This window comes from Anopheles ziemanni, chromosome 3 (genome assembly GCF_943734765.1).
Source record: "Anopheles ziemanni chromosome 3, idAnoZiCoDA_A2_x.2, whole genome shotgun sequence".
NCBI lineage: Eukaryota > Metazoa > Arthropoda > Insecta > Diptera > Culicidae > Anopheles > Anopheles ziemanni.
Window position 1 is genome coordinate 37,443,115 of NC_080706.1, and position 21,831 is coordinate 37,464,945.

The window sequence follows — 21,831 nt, forward strand, 5'->3', positions numbered from 1 at the left end:
GTACCGGGATGGTAAATCAGTCCCTCTACGATAGGTACGCATTCCTTTCGCACTACATTATTTTCCAACAAAGAGCTACAAACCGTATCCCCCTAGGTGATACCGGTGCCGCTCACTTTGATTTGATGCGCGGTGGGAAACTCGAATTATTCATTTCGAAGGGTCATTGGAAAAGTCGGTTTATGTTTCAGGCTATCTTATCCATTGCCAATTATTTGCGTAATGATTGAAATTATTTCAAGGTTTATCCTCGCTAATCAACAAACGAGAATAAATTTGAATTCATCATCGTACACAACAACTTTAGTTCATTTCAATTTGTCGCTTGTGTAATAAAATTGGCAAATGCAAAATAAAATTCAATCTTTAAACGAGGGCCATGCTTTATTTCGCAAAACCAATAATAATTTTAAAACGAGTAAAAAAGTTTGTTTTTAAATAAATTTCTTAATATTACTGAAGGAAGCAGGTTGGTTAACACCTTGCTGATAACATTCTGTTTGGTTTTTTAGCCAATTTGGAGTTCTCTGCACGAGAAAATAGAATATCCGCGCATATCCAAAAAAGTAAAAAGTCTAGTAAGAAGACGAGCTACGAAGAGTATTTTAAGTAGTAAAATAGTATCGCATAAAATTGTAATAATCATGAAATGATTACAAATATTATTTTCAAAAGAGCTTCATTTTAATTTTTCTCGTCTAAAAATTAGAGCTCATTGTAATTAGTAATTAGAAAAACAAAGCAACACAAGTTTGATTTTTTTTCATGGGCCGCAGATTGAAAACTTAAAAAAATTACCTAATGTCGTTCGATAACCACAAAGCCATTTTTCTGGAGGACAATTTTCTTCTTTGGCCATCTTCGGTCGTTGCCTATCCATTTATAGTTTGTTAGACTTTTGTCGTGCAGGGAAGCGTTCGGTCTCGATTGGAATTCAAACCCACCCCGTCGGAGGAGTGTCACGGCGCTCATAGATCTAAAAGAAAATGAAATATTAAATATTTTAATGTGCAACACAATGAATTAGTTTTAAAATTCTGAATTTATTGGGAATGTTAATTTTTATGGTTTGAATGATTAAAACTGGCATGATTGTTTGAATAATTGCGTAGGGCAGTTTCACAAGTGACATTGTTATTTACAACTTATGCAAATATACCTTCAAAAGTTTTACTGGACCCGTGAGTTCTCGGAAAATAGATAGTGCCTGCAAATTAAATTAAACTGCGAACGAACGAACAATCAAACTAAATCAAGATTGATTACGCCAACATGTTTTGCAAGATTGTCTCCTAATGGCGACATATTTCTCAACTTGCATAAACTGACCGAAGACGTCGGAAACTACGATCACCTTGAATAAGGCTCATAAACGAAAACAAAAACGAAGAAAAAAAACATGCCAGTTGGTTCAAACGTAGCCTCTCAAGGGGGAACAGGGGCCCCATCGGCGTATCGGTTGGGTTTATGGTTTATGTTTCGGGTTCGTTCGTCGCTGTTTGCGCGTTCCGCTTCGATAACCGACCCAGTTGGCACGGTGGTGTATAGCCTCGGTCGTAACATTCCGCTCGCCTTCCCGCACGCCGTCCCCTACCCCGCCCCTGACCAAGCGAAACGCCTCGTTCAAGCGGCACAATATTGCACTCCGCGCTAGGGAAGCACGGTTGTGGCTTCCATTTGTTTACCAACGTTCGAACCACCATCATCATTATCGTCCTCCGTCGGGGTCGGTTCTGGGTGTCGCCCTCGCCAATTGCATCGAGCCACGTGCATCACCGGGCCGCGGGAACAGCAGGGGTAATCGGTTAAATCCGGGAACTACCAACCAAGAAACATATCGTGGCGACCTTTTTGGGAGCGGTGGATTTTCTTCCTTTGTTTTGTACGGATTACAGAGTGATTTACGAATCCATTTTAGTGCACGTGGTCATATGGTAATGCGTCAGGTTCGCGCGGAGAAAATAAGCTTAAGTGTCAGTGAAACTAGAAATAAATAATACATTGTGAATCTGTTGTTTTATGCCAAAGCGAGGTGTGAAAATTGATTTCTCCATTGAGTGATGCGATAAGGGGAAACAAGAAGCTTTAATTATACAACAGCATAAGCAAATGTGATAAGTGAATATAAAGCTGAAACCAAATCGAGCTTTCCAAATAGAAGATAGAAATATTCAAGTGTGTCCCGGATCGAAGTGGCATACATTGCGACGAATGTGTTGTGAGAGTTAGCCAACTGAAGTGAAGTTGTTCGAGCATCAAACACCATCGATAAGCTTAGATGCACCAATTGGGCACAAATGCAAGATAAACCGAAATGAGACATGCATCCATGCCACCACGTTCGTTGGTAGTTTGGTCTTAATTAGCCCGATCGCCAAGCGCCTGGTTCCAGTTCGGCAAATCGAGTGAAGACAAGCGATGCAGATTAACGATCGTAAGCCTGGCTGGTGATCGCAGTTTCCACGGGCCACGTTGCGGACACAGTGGACACGACGACGGTGACGGGGGAGGGGGGAAATCTATGACAACACGAACGATCAGTGTGCGGGAAAGGGCCCGCAAAAAAGACAGGCAGACAGGCGATCGTTAGCCATAGTGGACCGGCCATTTCTTTTGAATCCGGCGGGTTCGATCGCAGTTGTCTCGGTGTGGTGTGCATCTAATGAGCGAAAGCATTTGCCACATCGGCGTCGTTTGAAGGGAGAAGAAGCGTGCGCGAGGAATTGCGAGACAACGAGTGACCGCGTTTTCCGGAGCGGCGTTTTGATAATGGGGCGCGGAAAACGGTGGCAGAGCGCGTGCGTTGCGTGTCTTATCGGTGAGTATGGACGGTGGGGTGGACGCTCCTAGCGGCAGCTATCGGACGTATGGAGGTTTTGTAGGTTTCTTTTTGTTTTCATCAAAACGTCTCAAAAATCGTTTCCCAGCCTGGGCGTTTCGTAAGAGCTGCTCGAAGGTTTAGATATGGTGTTCGTCTATATAGGATATGCTTATCCTCACGCGCCTTGTCGTACGCCTGTTTGCTCTACGTTGATCTTTTTGTGATTTCAAACACAACCGAGAACGTGTTGCTTGCAGTAAAAGTGTGCGGCACAGGTGATTATTCAGATCAAAACCCGTTTGAAGGGCATAACGTTTAGATAGCACTAATGAGAATTATTTTGACCTAAAGGCTTCTCAAGCATAGCTGTTGGTAAAGTCCAGCAGTTCGTTTGTTTCACATTTTCACACAAGAAACAAACAAGTTCGTTGTAGTAGAGCACTCAATTTGCATTATTTAAAAGATATGATGGGTGTTTTTTTTTAAATTATAATTACATTATTTGTTGAATCAGCAAGCATCTACATTTGAAAGTCTTTATATGAGTGATGCATCAATTTGTTTAAAAATGTGATCCAAATCAAAGTTTATGCTTTGGATACTATGGATGATTGCGGACAACCTCACTAATTATGCAATCAAATTAAATGATAATACTTCAGTTTGAGTAAAAATGTCCAACATAAGATCCAAAGAGAAATGAAATAAAATTGAAATTCAGTTTCAAAATGTAATTTTGTTCCTTATTATCTGTTTGACAATGTATTCGCTCGGATTCATGACTTTGTCTTTCTAATTGATCCTCGAAGACGAATTAAAAATGTTGCAACTTTTGGTGTAGTTGATGCCACCTCTGCTAAAAATCTCCCGCCAAAGTGCGCTAACCGGCATCGGCACAAGCAACTCACAAAGCGCATTGAATAGAATCGAATGAGATTTTACTTTGAACATTGCAGCAATAGTGCTGCGGCATCATCCACTCCGAATAATTAAGCAAAACTGCATTTTTACAACTTGCTGCCCCACTTTGGATCGTGGCATGAAATGATCAGCCTACTAGATGATGAAACAAAAAATCAAGCATCAACGCAGAAGGGCAAAGCGAGAGCTCCGTCAGTAGGCCTCGTGGAAGGCATTTGCAGCGTCGGAACCGTTCATGGGCTGGTGCTAATTTGACTTGATCGAGCATTAGTTACGCTTTCCCGGCTTAATCATTGATTGGTATCTTTTCACTCCCACCAGCGCGTGCTATGAAGATGTCGTACCATTATGTCGGACCAAACGACACTTTGTTCGCTCGCTCGAGCAGCTCCGATATTTCAACCCGATCGGTGGAAATTCTATCGATGAATTATCGTATTTTACGCTGCGGAGAAATTTTACCAAAACACATCAGCATGAAAACATAGTAACAAACGTAACAAAACACAAAGCAACGAAAATGATCACAAAGCCTACGGATTTACAAAAGTTTTTCATTTAATTTACACAAGAATGCTCTTATATGTAATCTTTTGCATAGAGTCAAATCGTTTATTTCAGACGCATCATAATTTTATAAACAGAAATAGAGTCTTTGAATAGAACTCGTTATGTTTTGTAGACTAAATGTGATCGCTTTTGTTGATAAAAGTTTTGTTATTTTAAAATTGGTTTAATATCAAATTGTTTTCTATGATCAAAACGAATGTGCTTGGTTACTGGTTTCCATGGAAAATTCAAGGTTGAACATTCAAAAAGACGCAGTTTAAATTAATTATTAAAATGTACAAATTATGTGCCCAACAAATGTACAAATTTGTGCCCAACATGTTTCCTAAACAATTGGTAAATACAATTCCCATTAACCGTTCTTCCAAGTCCGATAGACTGCATCCGTTCTTTTATTTTTCATGTGTTTAATGTTTTGCCAAAGAGCGGTTAAAATTAACTGTACCTAGCAAGTTTAAAATAAAAATATCCTTCGTAAATAAACAAGTAAGAACAATTTGTAAAAGCAAAAATGAAAGATGATAAAGCATGATAAGAGGAGCACTAAAACGCTTTAAATTTTATATGAACTACAATAAGCTGCTGAATGTTCAACTGATAGTCATAAACCTATCAGTGTGTTTATGGGTTTGAGGGTAGAATTTTTCCTTAATTCTTGTGCCCTAAGCCCATGCGGTCGGCCAAGAAAACTGATGAAGCATACAGACAGACCCTTCACCGCGCGCGCTAACCTTTGCGCTTCACGGTCCCTTTCCCTTTCGAACATCGTCGCGCTTCAGAGCACCGCACGGAATACGTTGGCCACCAATCGGTCCCGTTTCCCATACGGTGCGTTAACGGTGCGTGGGACGAGCCCACGGCACAACACTCCCAGCTCAATTACACCCTCGATTGGGCACTCGCAATACGGTTGGAAAGGTGAAAGAAAGAAGAAAAACACATTAACAACACGACGACACGTGTGTCCCTTGTGCGTTTTTGGTTAGAAACGTTCGCCCGACCGAGGAATTCGTCGAGGATATTACGGGGGGTGTTTACTTGTTATACCTAACCTTTGTCTTAGGGAAGTTGGCTTTGGCTGAGACCATAACTTCAGATTGACCCGTTTGCCAGTCTTTGTTTGATGACGATTATTTATCGATGTGCGTTTCCGTCTCCCTTTCAGGTGCTCTGCTGGTATCGTGCCATGTGGTCGTGCCGTACGCGGCCGCCCAAGCAGCGACAGTTGAAGCCCTACCATCATCCGTCCTGTCAACCGTTACGGTTACCCCAACGTACGGTCAAAGTAACGCGTCGCAGCCAGCGGCCGCAGCGAAGCCAACGGCCGAACCCGCAGACTCGGCGGGTGATAGTTACACCTCACAGGGAAGCGTCTACTCCGACGAAGATTTCTCCACCAGCTCACAGGAAAAGGAGGAAGGCAGCCTCGAGGATGCAGAAGAGCACGATCAACGATCGCGACCGGATACGCCGGATGTCGCCCAGCATTCCCTCAGCGAAGCCATTGTCCAAACGGAAAGTTCGTTACTGGAAGGAAGCAACCATCCGGAGCCGGAAACGTTCTCGCGTGACCCGACCACGACCAGCACGAGCGCAACAACGACGACCGGAAGCAGTGAATCGTCCAGCTGCGCCGATCGTCCCTTCATAGATGCGACACAAGCTAACTATCAGCCCCGGAAGTACCCGCAGCCTTCTACTAGGGCACTTCGGGCGCGTAGAACCGACCCATCCGCCCACGGCCAGCCTCAAAGTCTACGGAGTGGTGCGGGTCCGCAGGCGAACCATTCGGACGGTGAAGACGACAGTGAGGCGATTGAGTTTTATGCCGCCCTGTACGGCTATCGAGTGTTCCGGACGGGCGGCGATCTGATGCTGACACTCATCGTCGAAACGGATGACTTCGGGGCCACCCTGTTCGCGATCGATCGCATCAATGAAGTGCGGCTGGCGGCCGGAGGTGATGTGACCGTGGGTGAGTAGGAGTTAAACAGTAATTGGATTAGTGTGGCACCAAACCTGCTAATTATTCAAATTCGGTGGCCTTTGAATTTATCGGCCCGTTTCCCTTCCCCCTCCTGGTCAGGTTTGTGCGCTTTATGGACCGATTGGGTTACAAGAAATAAGGAAACATGATTCGGGTTTCGATGACTCGAGTGACATCGATTGGTCCCAAGTTGGTGCCAATTTTATTACCACCACCACTCATTGATTACTTACATTACCTGGTTTTTGTCAAATCGATAAATATAACTCCAAAATTTGATTTGCAATACTTGCCCCTCTAGTAAAATAATTGTTTAAAGACAAACTTTTGTTTGACAAAAAGGTCCTGTTGAAAGTTTTTAGTTTTCTTTTTGAATTGAAAATAGAACCACATAGACAATTTTCATAATTTTTCAAAACAAATAATTTTACATAACATTTGACTTAGGCTTAACATAATTGGCTTAGTTTTAAGCCATTAACTGATCAAACACCATTTTGAGAACTCACAAAAGTCATGGTACACGATGTGAACTATGACTAAAAAGGATTTATAGGTTTAATACTTCGTTTGGTCTCCTTTGGCATCAATAACGGCTTTCAAGCGACGGGGCATCGAAGCAACTAACTTGGTGGTGAATTGAGGTTCAGGATTTTTTCCCCAACCCTAACTATTTTTGATTTATGGTCAGTATTGCTCGTCGTGTGACTTTTTTGGACCCTGATTTTGAATTCACGCTAAAGATTTTCTATAGGGTTTAGATCCAGTGACTGTGGCGACGTTGTCAACGGTTTGAGGAAATATATAGTAGCCATTCCTGCACCAAACGTGCAGTATGTGTATGCATTCTTCACTCTTCCTTCATATCTGTCCATGACATGCTGGACTGTAGAATGTGCCCGCCCAACTATGTCGCCAACTTTTCGCATTGAATATCCTTCGAGCAAATCAACACTGTACCTTCACTCTTGGGAGTAACTGTATATAGCAACAACAACAAATATCGGAAACCACAATAAAGTGACATCAAAAACTGTTGGGGTCCAAATAACTCAAACTTTACGGATGAATGAGCACCTTTTAATGAGTCGAAATTTCACGTTTGATGTTTTTTGAATATTTTAAACTCGAAAATACAGTTAACCCTTCGGAAAGACTTAGTAAAATTTCTTTTTTCTAGTATCAGGTATCATTTTGTACAGCCTTGCGTCTTGATTGATTTTAGAGTTTAGGTTGAACACTTTGAATAGGTTTAAAAATCTTAATTATTTTGCTGAGAAATCACAAAGTAAAATTCTTTCCCACCGGTACATTTTGATTAACGAAGCTCGTTGATAACGTTAAAAGATTCAGCAGAAAGACTCAAAGATTTTTAATATATTATTTATATAATTTGTACAAATTGAAGTTAAAATAAAAGATATTCCACTCAATGGAGTAATCCTCTTTACTACAACATTAACCTTTGTTGAAACAAGTGCATTCCAGCACTAGGTATTTACATCTCAATACATTAATTGTTATTTATGAATCTTAACTCACTAGGACTCAACATCATCCACCTGCTAAACACGTCACTCGTCCAGCGAGTTCTCCAGCAGGAGGTGAACTACCTGAAGGAATGCTCCACCAACACGATCGGTATCTTCGTCAGCCCACATCTGTGGCCCACGGTTCGGCTACTCTCCGAGACGCTCGACTACAACATCTTCCCCCTGCCGGGCACACACGACCTGCTCTTCACCAAGGCTGCCCATCTGCTGTACGAGCTACCGTGGACGAACCCGAACTCGTCCGCGATGGTCCATGCCGGCTCGAACGAGCTAACGGGCAAGTTCAGCACCATCTGTCGCCATGAGCATCTCTGCCTGGAAAGCCAACCCAGTGCCGCAACGATCTACATCCTGCTGGGGCTGGAACCATCGATCAGCTTCGCTACCAACGGCACGCTGGTGCTGGTGATGCTCGGCAAGGAGTCGTTATTTGTCCCCGGTAAGAAAGCATAACGCGCCCTCTCTTTGGCTTCTACTAATAGAAGATTCGTTTCTGGCCATTTATAGATCTTCCTGATGGTGCGTTCGTTATAGCCGAGAGTGATATAAATGTGGCCAGCTTGGGCCTTTCCTGGGAACGCTATGGAACGGCACTGCGCGGAACGGATATACTTGCCATTGGCGGTTTGCTGCTGGAGGTGGTCGATTTAATCAAACGTACCGGTAATGAATGCCGGAACGCAAGCATCGAGTGTATGAACAACTGGAAATATCACGCAAAACGCTCGTCCACGGAGGTGCTGTCCGAGCTGCGGCTCACAAATGCCTCCCAGTGGATGACGTTCGAGCTGCGGCAAAAAATCGTGCCACCTTCACGTGCCTCCGATCGGGCACAGGCGACTGCCGTCGATGAGATGATGGATCATTTGAAGCTGATCGCCAGCTCGAATGTGATCACTAACAATACCACCGTGTATCAGCCGGGTGTTGCCTCGGATGCACCATCCAAATTGGGAGCCATTTTTTATTGCGCGAAAGAGATTGAAATCCGTCACCCGGATTACATCGAACGGCATCATCACCATCGACCACCGGGGTACTACGGTGGCAGCGAGGGTCCCGGCGAGTACGGCGAGATGTACTGGCAGATTAAGATGGAAGCATGGGTTGCGGCCGGACTGACCGTCTCATCGCTCGGTATTCTACTGTGCGCGGCCATACTGATCTTTCTGATAGTACGCGTCTGCATGGACGACATCCTCGAAGGACACCCGCTCGGTAGCATTCTGCTGCTCGTGAGCCTGATCGTACAGTTTGCCGCGTTCATCCCGTTCAGCATGGAGTACACGGGCTACACGACCGACTTTACCGGGCACCGGTTGGACACGATGCACATCTGGAACACGCACTGTACGGTGAAAATCTTTCTCGTGTCCATGTGCTACTGCATGACGTTTTCCTTGCTGCTGTGTCGCGCAATCATGCTGGCCTCGATCGGTAGCGAGGGAGGCTTTCTGTCGCACATCAACGGCTACATCCAGAGCGTCATCTGCGGTTTCAGCACGCTCGTGCAGCTCGGCCTCTCGAGCCAGCTAGTACTGGTGCTGCACGCACACGCACACAGCATCTCCTGCGGGGAAATCTACTATGGCCACTGGTTCTGGGCGGTGATTGCGTACGATGGGATTCTGCTCGTTGCACTCATCTTTCTCGCGCCGTTCATCTTCCGCTCGCAGCGCAACTATCGCGAGGGTTTGCTGCTGGTGACGGGGTCGGTTCTCTGCTTGGTCATATGGACCGTTTGGATACCGCTGTGTATGTTCGGGTACGAGTGGCGCGAAGCTGCCATATCGCTCGGCTTAGTCGCCACGGCGCTGGCCGTTTTGGTCGGCATAATGATACCGCGGTGCTTCCTGATGGTACGGAGTATTGCCCGATCCGATCTGGTGCAGGCGCTCCCATCGCTCACCTCGTTGGCCTTTGCTCAGGCGAATCAGTTCATTTCGGACCAAGTAAGATCGTCACGGAATCAAAGCAAAAAATAAAAACGTGTTTTTTTTCTCAAAACAACACATCGTCTCTTCTCCTCCCGGTTTCAGAGTGTGTACGAATGCGTCAACCCTGCGATGCGCCAACGATCTCCCACGGACGACAATTTCGTCATGGACCAGGACCTGGACGAGGCGTACTCGGCTAACAGTGAAATTCCGACGCTCCCGCTCCGCGGCCAACGACGGCTTCGGCAGGAAAATGGAACCATTACCATGAGCACCAGCAATGGAACATTAGGGCCGGGAAACATGCTCGCACCACCAAACGGGGGCCCCAACATTACCCACATTGCACCCAACTTTTACGGTATTTCCAATCCGTACAATTGCTCCGATTCGCTCACGTCAATCTCGCCCAATAAAATCACACGTTTCTAGACGGCACGAGGCCACCTTACTATGGCCACTATGGTGAACACCTTGCGGTGGGTTCCCCGTTGCTATCAACAGCCATTCTAGTCATATGGAATCGGATACTCTTTTTTCACGCCAACATTGCACCCGGAATAGAAAAGGAAAACCAATGGCGTTTCCGTGTGTCGTGGAAAACCAATGGCGTTTCTCTCTGTGTGAGTTTCGTTTACTTTTACATCACGTGACAGACAATGTTTCTTTTAGTTTTGAGCGAATATTTCTTACATTTTTATCAAACTAGATGTAGAATAATAGTATTTATTATGAAAAACAATGAATGAAAATAGATACACGTGCTATTGAATCTAACGGTACAAGATGTTTAATTTAAGGTTTAATGCATTCGAAATATTTCAACAGAAAGGGTTTCATTGAAACATCAAATAACTAAAGCAATCGCACCAGAACACATAAAAGCTATTTACCAAACATTTAATTTGGGATAACCAACGTACGTTACACGTGATTGTTTGAAAATAGGTTTAAATTCGATGCCTGTCATACCAACCTTAAATTGCGCGCATACGTTCACCACAACCTCTAGGAACCTTGACCAACAAATGACAGTTGACTGTTTGTTTTTATTTTGATTCGAAGACAAATCACGATTCCTCACGAAAAGTGTTCGGAAATCGTGGCTCGTAGCGCCGCTAGTCTTATTTCAGTTGGGCAGAGCGCTGGTCGAGTATTTGCCTCTGCTTGAACATTTATCGTAAAATTTCGGTTATCAATAATTCTAATCAGCCAAACAATGAGACTGATAGAAAAGGTGTTCAAACCAACGGGGCCAAAACATGCCGGAACATTGATCTTTTTCCACGGTTCGGGTGAGTGTTATGTAAATTTATTGGCGCTCTGCGCTTGGCATTACCTTCCGGGTCGAAGGCCAGCTGATCTTCAATTCAAATTAAAGTAGAATAGAACCACCTTTAAACCCGGCTGGGTGTACTTGCTTTGCGTATTTTAGGCGACAGTGGCAGCGGATTGACGGAATGGATCCGGTTTCTGCTCGGGCGAGATCTCGAGTTCCCGCACATTAAGGTCATCATCCCGACGGCTCCCGTACAACCGTACACGCCGATGGGGGGAGAAAACTCGAACGTATGGTTCAACCGGAAGCGCATCGAAATGGACTGTCCGGAAATACGCACGTCACTCGCCTCGATCTACGATACCGTCAACGAGCTGCTGGTGCGTGAAATGGCCACCGGTACGCCGCTAGATCGGATCGTTGTCGGTGGTTTCTCGATGGGTGGCGCCCTGGCGATGCACACCGGTTTCCACCTGAACCGTGACCTGGCCGGTGTGTTTGCCATTTCTTCGTTCCTCAACACGGGCAGTATTGTGTACGAGTCGCTGGGTTGTGTTTCGCAGGACGAACACTTGCCCGAGCTGCTGATGATGCATGGGGAACGCGACGACCTTGTGCCCCTCGAATGGGGACAGACAACGTTTGATGAGCTGGCGAAGCTGGGAGTGCGGGGGCAGTTTGTGCCGCACCGGAACGCGCTGCACGAAATCAAGAAGGATCAACTGTTGCGGGTCATCGATTGGGTGCAGAAGCTCATTCCGGAACCGAAATACGAAGCTTCACCACCCCCGGCCCCGAAAACGGATTCCACCAAAAGTACGAAGAAAGGAAAACTGTGACCAACTAATTGAATACATATTTGTTTTAATTGTCGGATTTTTTAACGGCGTATTAAAATGATGATAAGCCTTAAAATGATAAATTTCGTTTACCATAAATTACTTACACATACAACGCTTATCTTCCACCTTCGGACGAGCATTGTGCGCGGAGATGATAATGCGAATTACCTAAAACAGATTCCTTAAGATAAGGAAGCTGTTCGTCGTGTACGGAAGTCTGTTTTTCGATGCAATGCTCTTACATTAAGAAGTAAACAAGCGATCAACATGTGGTCGCATCTTTTGAGTTTGTGCACGTCGTTGGGAGGCACAATTGATTCGTGCTAAAAATACAAAATTAATTAGGCTTCTGGTTTGTTGTTGGTAGCTATTTTAAGAACACGCGTGGTAAACAAGCGCCCTTTAGTTAATTTGGTTTTCATAGAAGTGGGATGTTAAAAGCAAAAAGTCTTTTTGGTTTTGCATTATAATTTCTTGTAGCCAACTATACACACATTTTCCCCATTTTCATGGCATTACTCTACGAAAAAAAGTATACTATTCGAAACGTATTGATTTCACAGATTTTTGCTATGACCTATGAGCTTTTAAACTCATGTTAGAGTGCAATAAACATTCAAATTGATCAATTTCATATCCCTGTTTTAAAAGGACAGTGTTTCCAAACCCCTAGCCTAGTGTAAGTTTTTAATATGTTTTTTTCTTAAATTATGAAAAAGGTAAAACACTTTAGATTAGTAACTCCTTTCTATCCTTCCTTTCCAAAACTTGGTTGAAAAAAAAATCAAATCATCATTTCGAGAAAAGAAAGTTGTATCGAACTGCTGTAAATTAAGTTAGCTGGGAATATAATTAATATTGCATTGAATTTTTTGCTAGCTTGAACTTTGCAAGTTCTATCAATATTTTGTTGAATATCGGATTAGGCCACTGGGATTTTGCCGACCACTGCTCTGGGGGACTCCATCGGGCGACTCCTTTAGTCGACGCTGTTGACATGTATGAGGCTATTTTTTTTAACAACCTTTAACCGATCCACATCACGCAACACGGCCGCTTTGTTTCAATAGTGCTATTACCTTAGTGACGGTCCTGGTGGCACCTTATCCACCTGTTAATTATGCCCCACGCTCACCTGGCCCCCGCGGACGTGCTACGGTTTCCTTCTTTTCATGTCCACACACGTTTGGTCAGTTGTTTGTGAAACATTGCCACCATGGCATCGAATAGTGCTCGTCCGGTGGTACAATCAGACGCGACCCCCAATGTAGTATCCGCGGAGTTGGTCACGGAACATTTTGTGGCCCGTTCGGTACCGGTGCTGTTCGTCTCACCGTGCGGTCTACAGCTACGGAAGTTCCATTCTCTTCTGCCATCGGGCAGGGCAACATATACGACTCAATTTTGTGATCTCGAACGATGGGTAAGGGCAACTGGATCGGTGTTAATTTCCATTTTAACTGACCTAACACCGGGCTCATCTCTGCAGTCTTCACAACTGAAACTCGTGTCCGTGGGGCTCACGGCGGATTACTGTTCCAGCTCGGACACATCCGATTCAAACGGGAGCAAAAGCCGAGCACCGAACGCGAATATGGTCCGCCGGGTGGAAGCTTCGGAGTCGCATACGATCGATAAGCAGTATGTAGCGAAGGGCACCGGTTGATTGACAACCACGCTATCCGCTGGTGCGAGAACCAGGTAAGGCTAGGTTTCATACAAAATCGGTTGGTGTGACTTTTATTTGTATCTAGATTTCATTTTCTGGAGTTTCAACTCCAACCGGATTATCAATGCAATAGTTTGTTCAGGGAGTGAGATTATTATAGCAACAATGAGATTTATTATTATTTAGAGAGGTTCCATAAATGAACGCCCCCCATTTCCCCCATTCCGCCCTTTCCAAACACAATTTTATCTTCCAGAAATGTTTTTTTTGTTTTTAATAATGTTTGTCACCTTACCTATATTTGCAGAATTTAAAGGGCTTTTAATACGTAATTATAAAAACAGTCCAACAAATACATACTTTGTAACATGGTCAAAGTTCGAAATAAGACTTAATTCTACCTCACTTCAATGTTATTTTAAATATTAAATATCGTTAATGTTTGTGACCGCATTTGCCCGTTTTTAATTTGACGACCTATTTCGTATTGTCCCTTTTTGGCTTAAATGTACTTCCTCTAGTTTGATTTAACTCTGGGCCACATTTTGAAAACATGTTTTTATACAAAATATTTCAATATTTAAACCTTTGTAGTTTTGGCAAACAGCCCAAGTACATCAACTTCAAATTTTCTAGTATGAAAGACATTTTTCCATCTTGCCACGTGTTTTTATCCATCAAAACCTCGATTGATTTTTCATGTTACTAAACAGTTTTTGTTGTCAAAAGTGGAATTTAGCTTTCCATTCGCCATTACTGTATACGCCATTGGTTTTATTTTTGCCGCTCGAATACGCGCAATTAATGAGCTTCTAGGGTATTGTTGTGGCCGTTGCACCTGCCGCCATTCTCAGGAAACCGAGATGTTAGTCGGCGCATCGGGTTAAAAAGTGCAGTTGGTGTATTCGACATAGTAAGACTGAGACGTGGTACGATGTGCACTAATTGCAGCCACCGTGCAAAATATTCATCGCATCCCATCACTCAACCGTATTAATTCTCCACGCCGATGAGCACCTGTGCCGTGGCGTGGGAAAAAATGGGGAAGAACACAAAAAAACCATAACCATTGAGACAAATACGACCTATAGAACATTTCCTAAGTCAACCGCGAACTATTTTCCTATCGTGCCTTTATTTTACGAACGGTAGCAGTGCATCTGACTTTTTCTCGATGCCTAATGGCCAGATTGGATGGGTGTTCTATGTAGGTGACCGTAACACAGCTACATTGACTATTAAATTTGCATTGGCTGCAATCAATCGGAGTGTGTCACTATCAAAGCCCAACGGCATCCGTGCTGACCATACGGACAGATCAACGTCTGTCCCACATGTGAACGCTGAACAACCATGTCGAATGGTGGTAACAGACGATCGAAAAAGCGAAGTATCCGCACGTGGTTCAGTGGTAAAGTCAATATTTGGACAAAAGTTGTACTTCCAGCTCGCTATGCGGAAGGATGATTTCGTCAAACATCGAAAGTCAAATGTCCATTACAAGCGGACTGACGAGATTGGTTGACTGATTGGAGAGAGTTTTTAATCCGGCTGATGTAATTTGCAATCAACATAAAGAACTCTCTGCTACAAGGTTTACGTTACAAAGTTTAGGCAATTAACTTTATTAAATAAAACCTTTTAGAATACATAGTAGCAGGTAACTTACATATCTGACCAATTGTCTATTATCTTTAAATTAAACAATCACCTGAATTTGCAAAAATCATAACTCAAGACAAATATTTGAGACTAAAGATAACTCAAGTTGAAATGACAAACTTCTTAGTTAAGTGTGAAGTTATTTTTTAATGAATTTGTGTAGTACGATGATTGCACATATGTTTGTTCCGTGCTTTATTTACACATAAAATAAAGTTTCTTTAAATTACCTAACGTTCTTGTACAAAAATCGTCATAGAAAGTACAAAGGTTTAAATACCGGAATACAATTTGAACAAGTGGTTGTAAATTAGCGATTCACAATAAAATCCCAATTATACTGTTATTTATGCCATTTTATGAATTTGTATTGGCTTTATTTTGAGATTAACTTCTAGATGTAGTTACTAAGCTCAGAAACCAAGAAAACTAACGATTCTCGTAACATAAATTTATCTACCTAATATCGACACCATTTTCAGCGCGAAATTCCGGATTTGTTCATAGAGAAACTACTTGCGGAAATAAAATCGATAACTATTTAACTTCTACTGAACCTTTCTAAACCAGCTAAACATTTCAAAATTAATGTTTGCTTTGCAATTTCGTTAATTTTTTTCTCATCCAACACATCAAAACCCAAACCATGGTGTGGCGGCAAAAGTCCCAACTTCAAGGATGTGGGTTTTCCCGAGTATTTTTTGCCAACTTTCCATCGAACAGCTTTGCCGAACGTAACTCTCGACCACGATTCGGCGCACTCGGTTCCGGCAGAAATCCGAACATCCGAACGCCGACGGTGGACGAGCGGAACAGGAAAAAACGGCGTCCTGGATGCTGGCAGTTCGGTCTCTGGCATCTTGGCCTCCGCCCGTACGTCGGCTCCCTTACGCCAAGAACGGTCCAAGTTTCGTTGTGTTGGATAAAAAGAAAACGACAACAGCAAAAATGTCACAATAAAGGCATCGGAGCGGATGAATCTCGCCGAACGGACGGCTATAAAATACTTCCACCGCCTGCAGCGCAAGTTCACTTGACTGCCAATCCTGCTGCTGCCAGCATCGGGCCAAGTTTGCTTCCCCTGTGCGGTGGTCCAGGTTAACCAAGGGATAAAAGTGGTCATGCAGCAGCAGTGGATGGTTTGGTTTTGCGGTGAAAATGGCTACCAGAAGGGTTGAGTTGTAGTTCTCAAACGCTACGCAATCAATCAACGCCTTCACGAGGTCCTCCAACAGATTTCATCCAAAGTGTTAGTGTTTTCGATTGTTCATCCCCCGTAAGAAGCCCCGTAAAGTGTGTTTATTGTTCCCAGGAGGAGTGTTACTAAGAGATTGTGATTTACCGCTAGTTGCCTCAAACCGGCCGTTTACTTTACAGCTGTAAGGTAATATCGCGATTGACTGCTCAACATATAGACCGATGTTTCGGTGTATGCTGTAAAATCCACTAGCCTTGGACGACCGGAGGCCAAACCCGGAGATTACCTTCACCTCTATCCGGTAGAGGAAGACGAAGAAACACCCAAGGACTACTTTGTGTTCGGTTCTGCTTCGTGAATTCGCGCGCCGCTAGATTAAGGGACCATCTCCGATCCCTCAGTAAAAAGCTCAAAACAATAATTGTGGTGAGTATTTGTCAACCAAATAGGTCATAATCATAATAACCAGTTGCAGTGTGTATATGAAAATTATTATGCACCCCAAAACTATCTTTGCTAGCAAATCCGCAGTGGTTCTTGCGTGGTTATACAATTTTGGATAAAGTCATCAAAACGAAATGGTTAGTTCACATGGAAGTCTTTACCTTATCTATAAGCAACGTGCTTCTTTAATGATGCAACATCAACCGCAAGTTAATTGAAACCCACGGTTCATTAAAGTCTACCAGTTCGCATTAGAAGGGATCCTCTTTAATGACCTGATTGAAGATCTCTCAAATTTCCATACCATCCATCCTTAATCCTCCACTCGTTTGGAACCCTTTGATGGTAAATCAGTTTTCCTGGGCCGACCTTAACGTAGAGCCTTTTAAGAGCCGGGCTGAAGCCCCGGTAGTTATTTGATGCCAGTTTTACGAAGGTCAACCAATGGCCTTCCACTTCCTGGCAAAATGGTGACCCGGCTAAGGATGCTCCTGGGGATAGAAGTTATGCCATTACACGACGATAGTTTTAAAACCCCTTGGCATGGAACGTACGGACTGAGAGCTCAACCTCATGAAGTGTGGAAAAAAGTATGCAATTTTCTAAGATCTTTGCAATTAATTAGCACTCCGCTCACGAACCCTTTTTGATTGATTCTGCTTTCGTTTTTAATTTCCTTTTTCCAGTCCATCGTTTCTCGGTTTTTTATTTCCTTTTCCAGGTTTCAACAAGCTACTTGCCCTCGCGCCTGCCAAACCCTTTGAAGAATTATGCCGTTGGGAGTGTGTATGTGTGTGCGTGTGTGTGTGTGTGTTTTTTTTATATAAAAAAGCATTCCTTCCAGATTCCTCCCACTGTGCCCCTTTGGGGCATTCTTCAGCTTTTGTCCTTTGCCTCTGAAACACTTGACGGTTTGATGATGTGGTTGCTTTCCGGTTTTTTTTTATCTTATTTCCCCCTCCCAAATTCTCTGTCAACGTTTGCCGGATGTTTTATTGTTCCCTTTTCACCACACCCTCTCTCTCACGCTCTCTCGTATTCGATTGGGATGCCGACAAATTCGCATATTTTTTCAAATACCCAATAAACACATTCGTTACATCTTACCCTTTTTCGGCAAACCGGCCGCGAGGGGCAATGGATGCTTCCTTCCTGACGCCGAACGGTCGTCTTTACGCTTCCCAGACGGGCCTTTGGAATCTCGCAGGCTCGCCAAGGGTGACGCCTTTGGCGATTCTAAACGTCTCGCAGGTTGCAATTGGCAAGCGGGCAGCGCTTCCCGCCAGAATGCAACAAATTAACTGGTCGATACAGTTAGGGACGATAGGCGGTTTTCTGCCAGGATGGTCGTTCATCGCACCACAAACTGCCAAGTTTATGCGAAACGTTTTCCTATACATTATTTATGTTTCCAAAATGTGTTAACAATATGTAATCGTACGCGGGGTATTCAATTAAAGTGGATGTTAGTTTTGTTTCTTATTTGAGAATTTATGGCTTTTTCTCGTTTCTCTCTGTGATGACTGTATGTTTCCGAGTAAACTTTAAAAAATGTATCGCAAAGTGGCATATCTCATCAAAACCCGATAATACTGAATGAAAAAAAAAGTTATTCAAAGTGTAAAATTAGATCAGAAAAGAATATTAAAATATTTCTACTCACAATTTTCACTCAATAACTTTCTAACTTTGTGCAATGAGTATGTTGAAGTTGTTGGAGGAAAAACAGTTGCTGGGCCCAAACTGCGAAACTGTACGTAATGCGTATCAAACCTTGCAAGTTGCAACTAATGGAATTAATAGACTCAAGTCTTGTAAGCTCTTAACGGGCAGGCATGACCAAGAGGTCGTTACGCCATGAAGAAGAAAAAAATCTGGAATTGAGATTGATTTCCAAAACAGAAAACATTTATCTTATTAATTATTCATATTGAGCTAGTAAACAGAACTGTTAATTAAAGCTGTTCAGGCTACACTTTGTCAACCCTTAAGCGAATACTTTAAGCAGTACAAGATTTTAAAAAGCAAGATAAATAAAACCATCGAGAAAGAATATATTTTTTCGAATCAAGAGAAAAATATCTTTAAGGGAAAACTATCTTATCTTACACTTTTTAAACATGTTAAACATATTCTACCTTCTCCGCAGGTAGCGACAGAATAGAACAACGGAAATCAAAATGCATTCCCGCGTGCTGATGGTTTGCTGGCGGCGTAAACTGTTCTTTCTCGGCGCGTCGCTACTCTTCCTGCTGGCCCTCTGGTTCTGGGGCTTTCTCTACACGACCCACATCACCGAGGATGGTGGCAAGATCGTGTCCGTGCGCGAGCTCATGCTCGGCAGCGCGCACGGTCGCCACGATGGCCTTCTGCATCGGTTGGGATTTTACGAGTCGGACAATTCGGCGCCATCCGACACGGCCCGGGGAATCGGTGAGCCGCTGGGAGGAAATCATGCCTCCGGCTCGGGCAGTGGAGGTGTGAAGTTCGTCAAACCGACGTCGGGTGGATCGAATTTGGGATCGAGCTTTTCCCTGCGATCGGGAAAAGGTAGGTAGCAAGAGGGCCTTTTTTTTCGTTGGTGCCGCTGGTAAAGCGTCTACGGCATTCTCTTTCAGCTCGCCATACCGACGAGTGGGATTCGATTATGCAGGAGCATGTGGACGATGACATGAAACCGCAACACCATGCAGTTCACGCGGACGAAGGCGGCAAAGGACAGCGACACATTACCGACGAGATGCGGATGGCCGCCGAACGTCAAAGTCACTACGAGCACGAGCTGAAGCGTATGGGTGTACCGGTGATAGCGGGACTGGGGCCCGGTGGTAGACCGCCGCCTGCCCAACGGTTGGTGCACTTCGATCTTAAGGGAGCTCCACCGAAGATGGCCTACTTGCGCCGTTTGCTACCCATTCTAAAGACGCTCGGGGCCACCGGGATCCTGCTCGAGTATGAGGACATGTTCCCCTACGGTGGTCAACTGGCACCGCTAGCAGCACGGAACGCGTACACACGTGACGAAATCCTGGAGCTGCTAAAAGCGGCTTTCGCGCTCGGACTGAACGTCATCCCACTGGTGCAAACGTTTGGCCATCTGGAGTTTGCGTTGAAATTGAAGGACTTTGCGCACTTGCGCGAGGTAGAAGACTCACCGCAGGCGCTCTGTCCGAGCTACAACGCGTCGTTGGTGTTCCTGGAGGCGCTGCTCGAGCAGGTCATTGAGTACCACACGCCTGCTGCGAACGAAAACCTCCTACACAAGGATGACATTGGGCGGCTGACGCCAAAGCTGACCCACATCCACATCGGTTGCGACGAGGTGTACCACCTGGCCGAGTGTCCCCGCTGCCGGCACCGGCTTCGCGATCAACTTTTCCTCGACCACGTGTACAACGTGGCTACACTCGTGCGGCGCCGCTGGCCCCATCTGCATCTCATCATCTGGGACGACATGCTGCGGCACATTAGCACCGAGGTGCTGCAAGCGTCCGGCATTGGCCGGCTGGTCGACCCGATGATCTGGGTGTACACGGAGGACATCTACAAGTTCGTACAGTCACCCACCTGGGAGAAGTACGCGTCCGTCTTCAGTACGGCGTGGGCAGCGTCCGCTTTTAAGGGTGCGCACGGTGAAGGCCTGCTAATGCCCCCGGTTAGACGCCACCTGGAAAACACACTCCGGTGGCTCGCGGTGATACAGGGCGAAGGCAATCGGTTCACGAACGGCCTGCAGGGCCTCGCTCTGACGGGCTGGCAGCGGTACGATCACTTTGCGGTCCTTTGTGAACTCCTGCCCACGGCACTGCCCAGCTTGGCCGTCTGCTTATCGACGGCCGCTAAAGGCTACTTCGACGTAAGCGCCCGTACCAACCCGATCCTCAGTAGCCTTACGTGTCCCGAGCCGACCGGTGAGCATCACGCCTGGCTCGAGTTCCACAAGGACTCGCTCATGGTTAGCTTCTCGCGCTGCATGTTCCCCGGGAGCATGATCTACCGGTTCATGCTCCGGCTCACATCGGTAATGGCCGAGGTGGACGAGTACAGTGACGGCATCAAGCAGCGTCGAGGCTGGCTTACCGATTACAACATTAGACATAACTTCAGTACCGGGGCGCGTGTAGACGATTTGCTTAGCGACAACTATCGACTGCTGAACTCGGTATCCAACTTGGCACGCAACGCCGCGTCAACTTTGGCCGAGGCGTACGATCATGTAAGTAACCCAAAGAAACTCTTTCTGGTAACGAAAACTAAACCAATCGAAATAAGCTTACCGCTTTATAATACTCTCAGACTTTCTGAATATCCGATCGAACTGATTCATTAATAACGGATATGTTCGTTCCAGTGGACATACGGAGAATTCATCGAACAACGTATATTTCCCATGATGGAAGAACTGAAACGTCTGGAACGGGCGGGCGATGGTCTAAAGAAGCGACGCGTTTGGCCACAGCGTCCCCTGCCATACCTGAAGCCGTTCGAGGTGCTCGGTATCGACGAGAAAACCTAGCTAGCCGAGTACGTTAAGATACCCTTTCGCCATTAGAGCCAACCATCTTCGGCCCTTCCCCATGACACTACGACCCGCCCTAACACAGGGGAGCCTGTCATCTGTGTTACTTGGATATATTATTTTGAAACGAATTTGAAATAGAATTTATAGTGATTATTAAAGTGGATCCCTGATGGATGGAACAGGAGGAGATGTAGTTCGTTGGTGACGTCCCTTCCCAACGTCCAAAAGTCATGTCATAAACGTTTGACCATTGTTTCTTAGCTATTGCGGTACGATATTACCCCGTGCCGATCAAGACTGAACGAGTTATAGGATTAAGAGAGGAAGTAGTAAAAACTGTAGTTCAACTTTGACGAATAAAAAACTATTTGGCGAACTCGAATGATTTATGTTCATCGTGACAGCATTCTCAATTTTCTTTATACC

General features: G+C 44.8%; 3 protein-coding genes across 3 annotated transcripts; all 3 read left to right on the top strand.

Annotated features, from left to right (window-relative positions):
• The first annotated feature begins 2,769 nt into the window (after positions 1-2,769).
• LOC131284685 (protein bride of sevenless) lies at positions 2,770-10,221 on the top strand. Its single transcript, XM_058313549.1, has 5 exons — positions 2,770-2,818; positions 5,478-6,287; positions 7,845-8,291; positions 8,360-9,804; positions 9,892-10,221. The coding sequence occupies exons 1-5, from the start codon at positions 2,770-2,772 to the stop codon at positions 10,219-10,221; spliced, it is 3,081 nt and encodes a 1,026-aa protein (XP_058169532.1).
• A 716-nt stretch (positions 10,222-10,937) lies between these two features.
• Positions 10,938-12,282, top strand: LOC131287426 (lysophospholipase-like protein 1). The gene is made up of 2 exons (XM_058316475.1): positions 10,938-11,084; positions 11,225-12,282. Exons 1-2 carry the CDS (start codon positions 11,009-11,011, stop codon positions 11,905-11,907), a joined length of 759 nt encoding a protein of 252 aa, XP_058172458.1. The 5' UTR covers positions 10,938-11,008; the 3' UTR covers positions 11,908-12,282.
• Positions 12,283-19,063: 6,781 nt separating this feature from the next.
• Positions 19,064-21,490, top strand: LOC131288209 (hexosaminidase D). Its single transcript, XM_058317326.1, has 3 exons — positions 19,064-19,433; positions 19,502-21,099; positions 21,235-21,490. Exons 1-3 carry the CDS (start codon positions 19,064-19,066, stop codon positions 21,397-21,399), a joined length of 2,133 nt encoding a protein of 710 aa, XP_058173309.1. The 3' UTR covers positions 21,400-21,490.
• Positions 21,491-21,831: the final 341 nt, after the last annotated feature.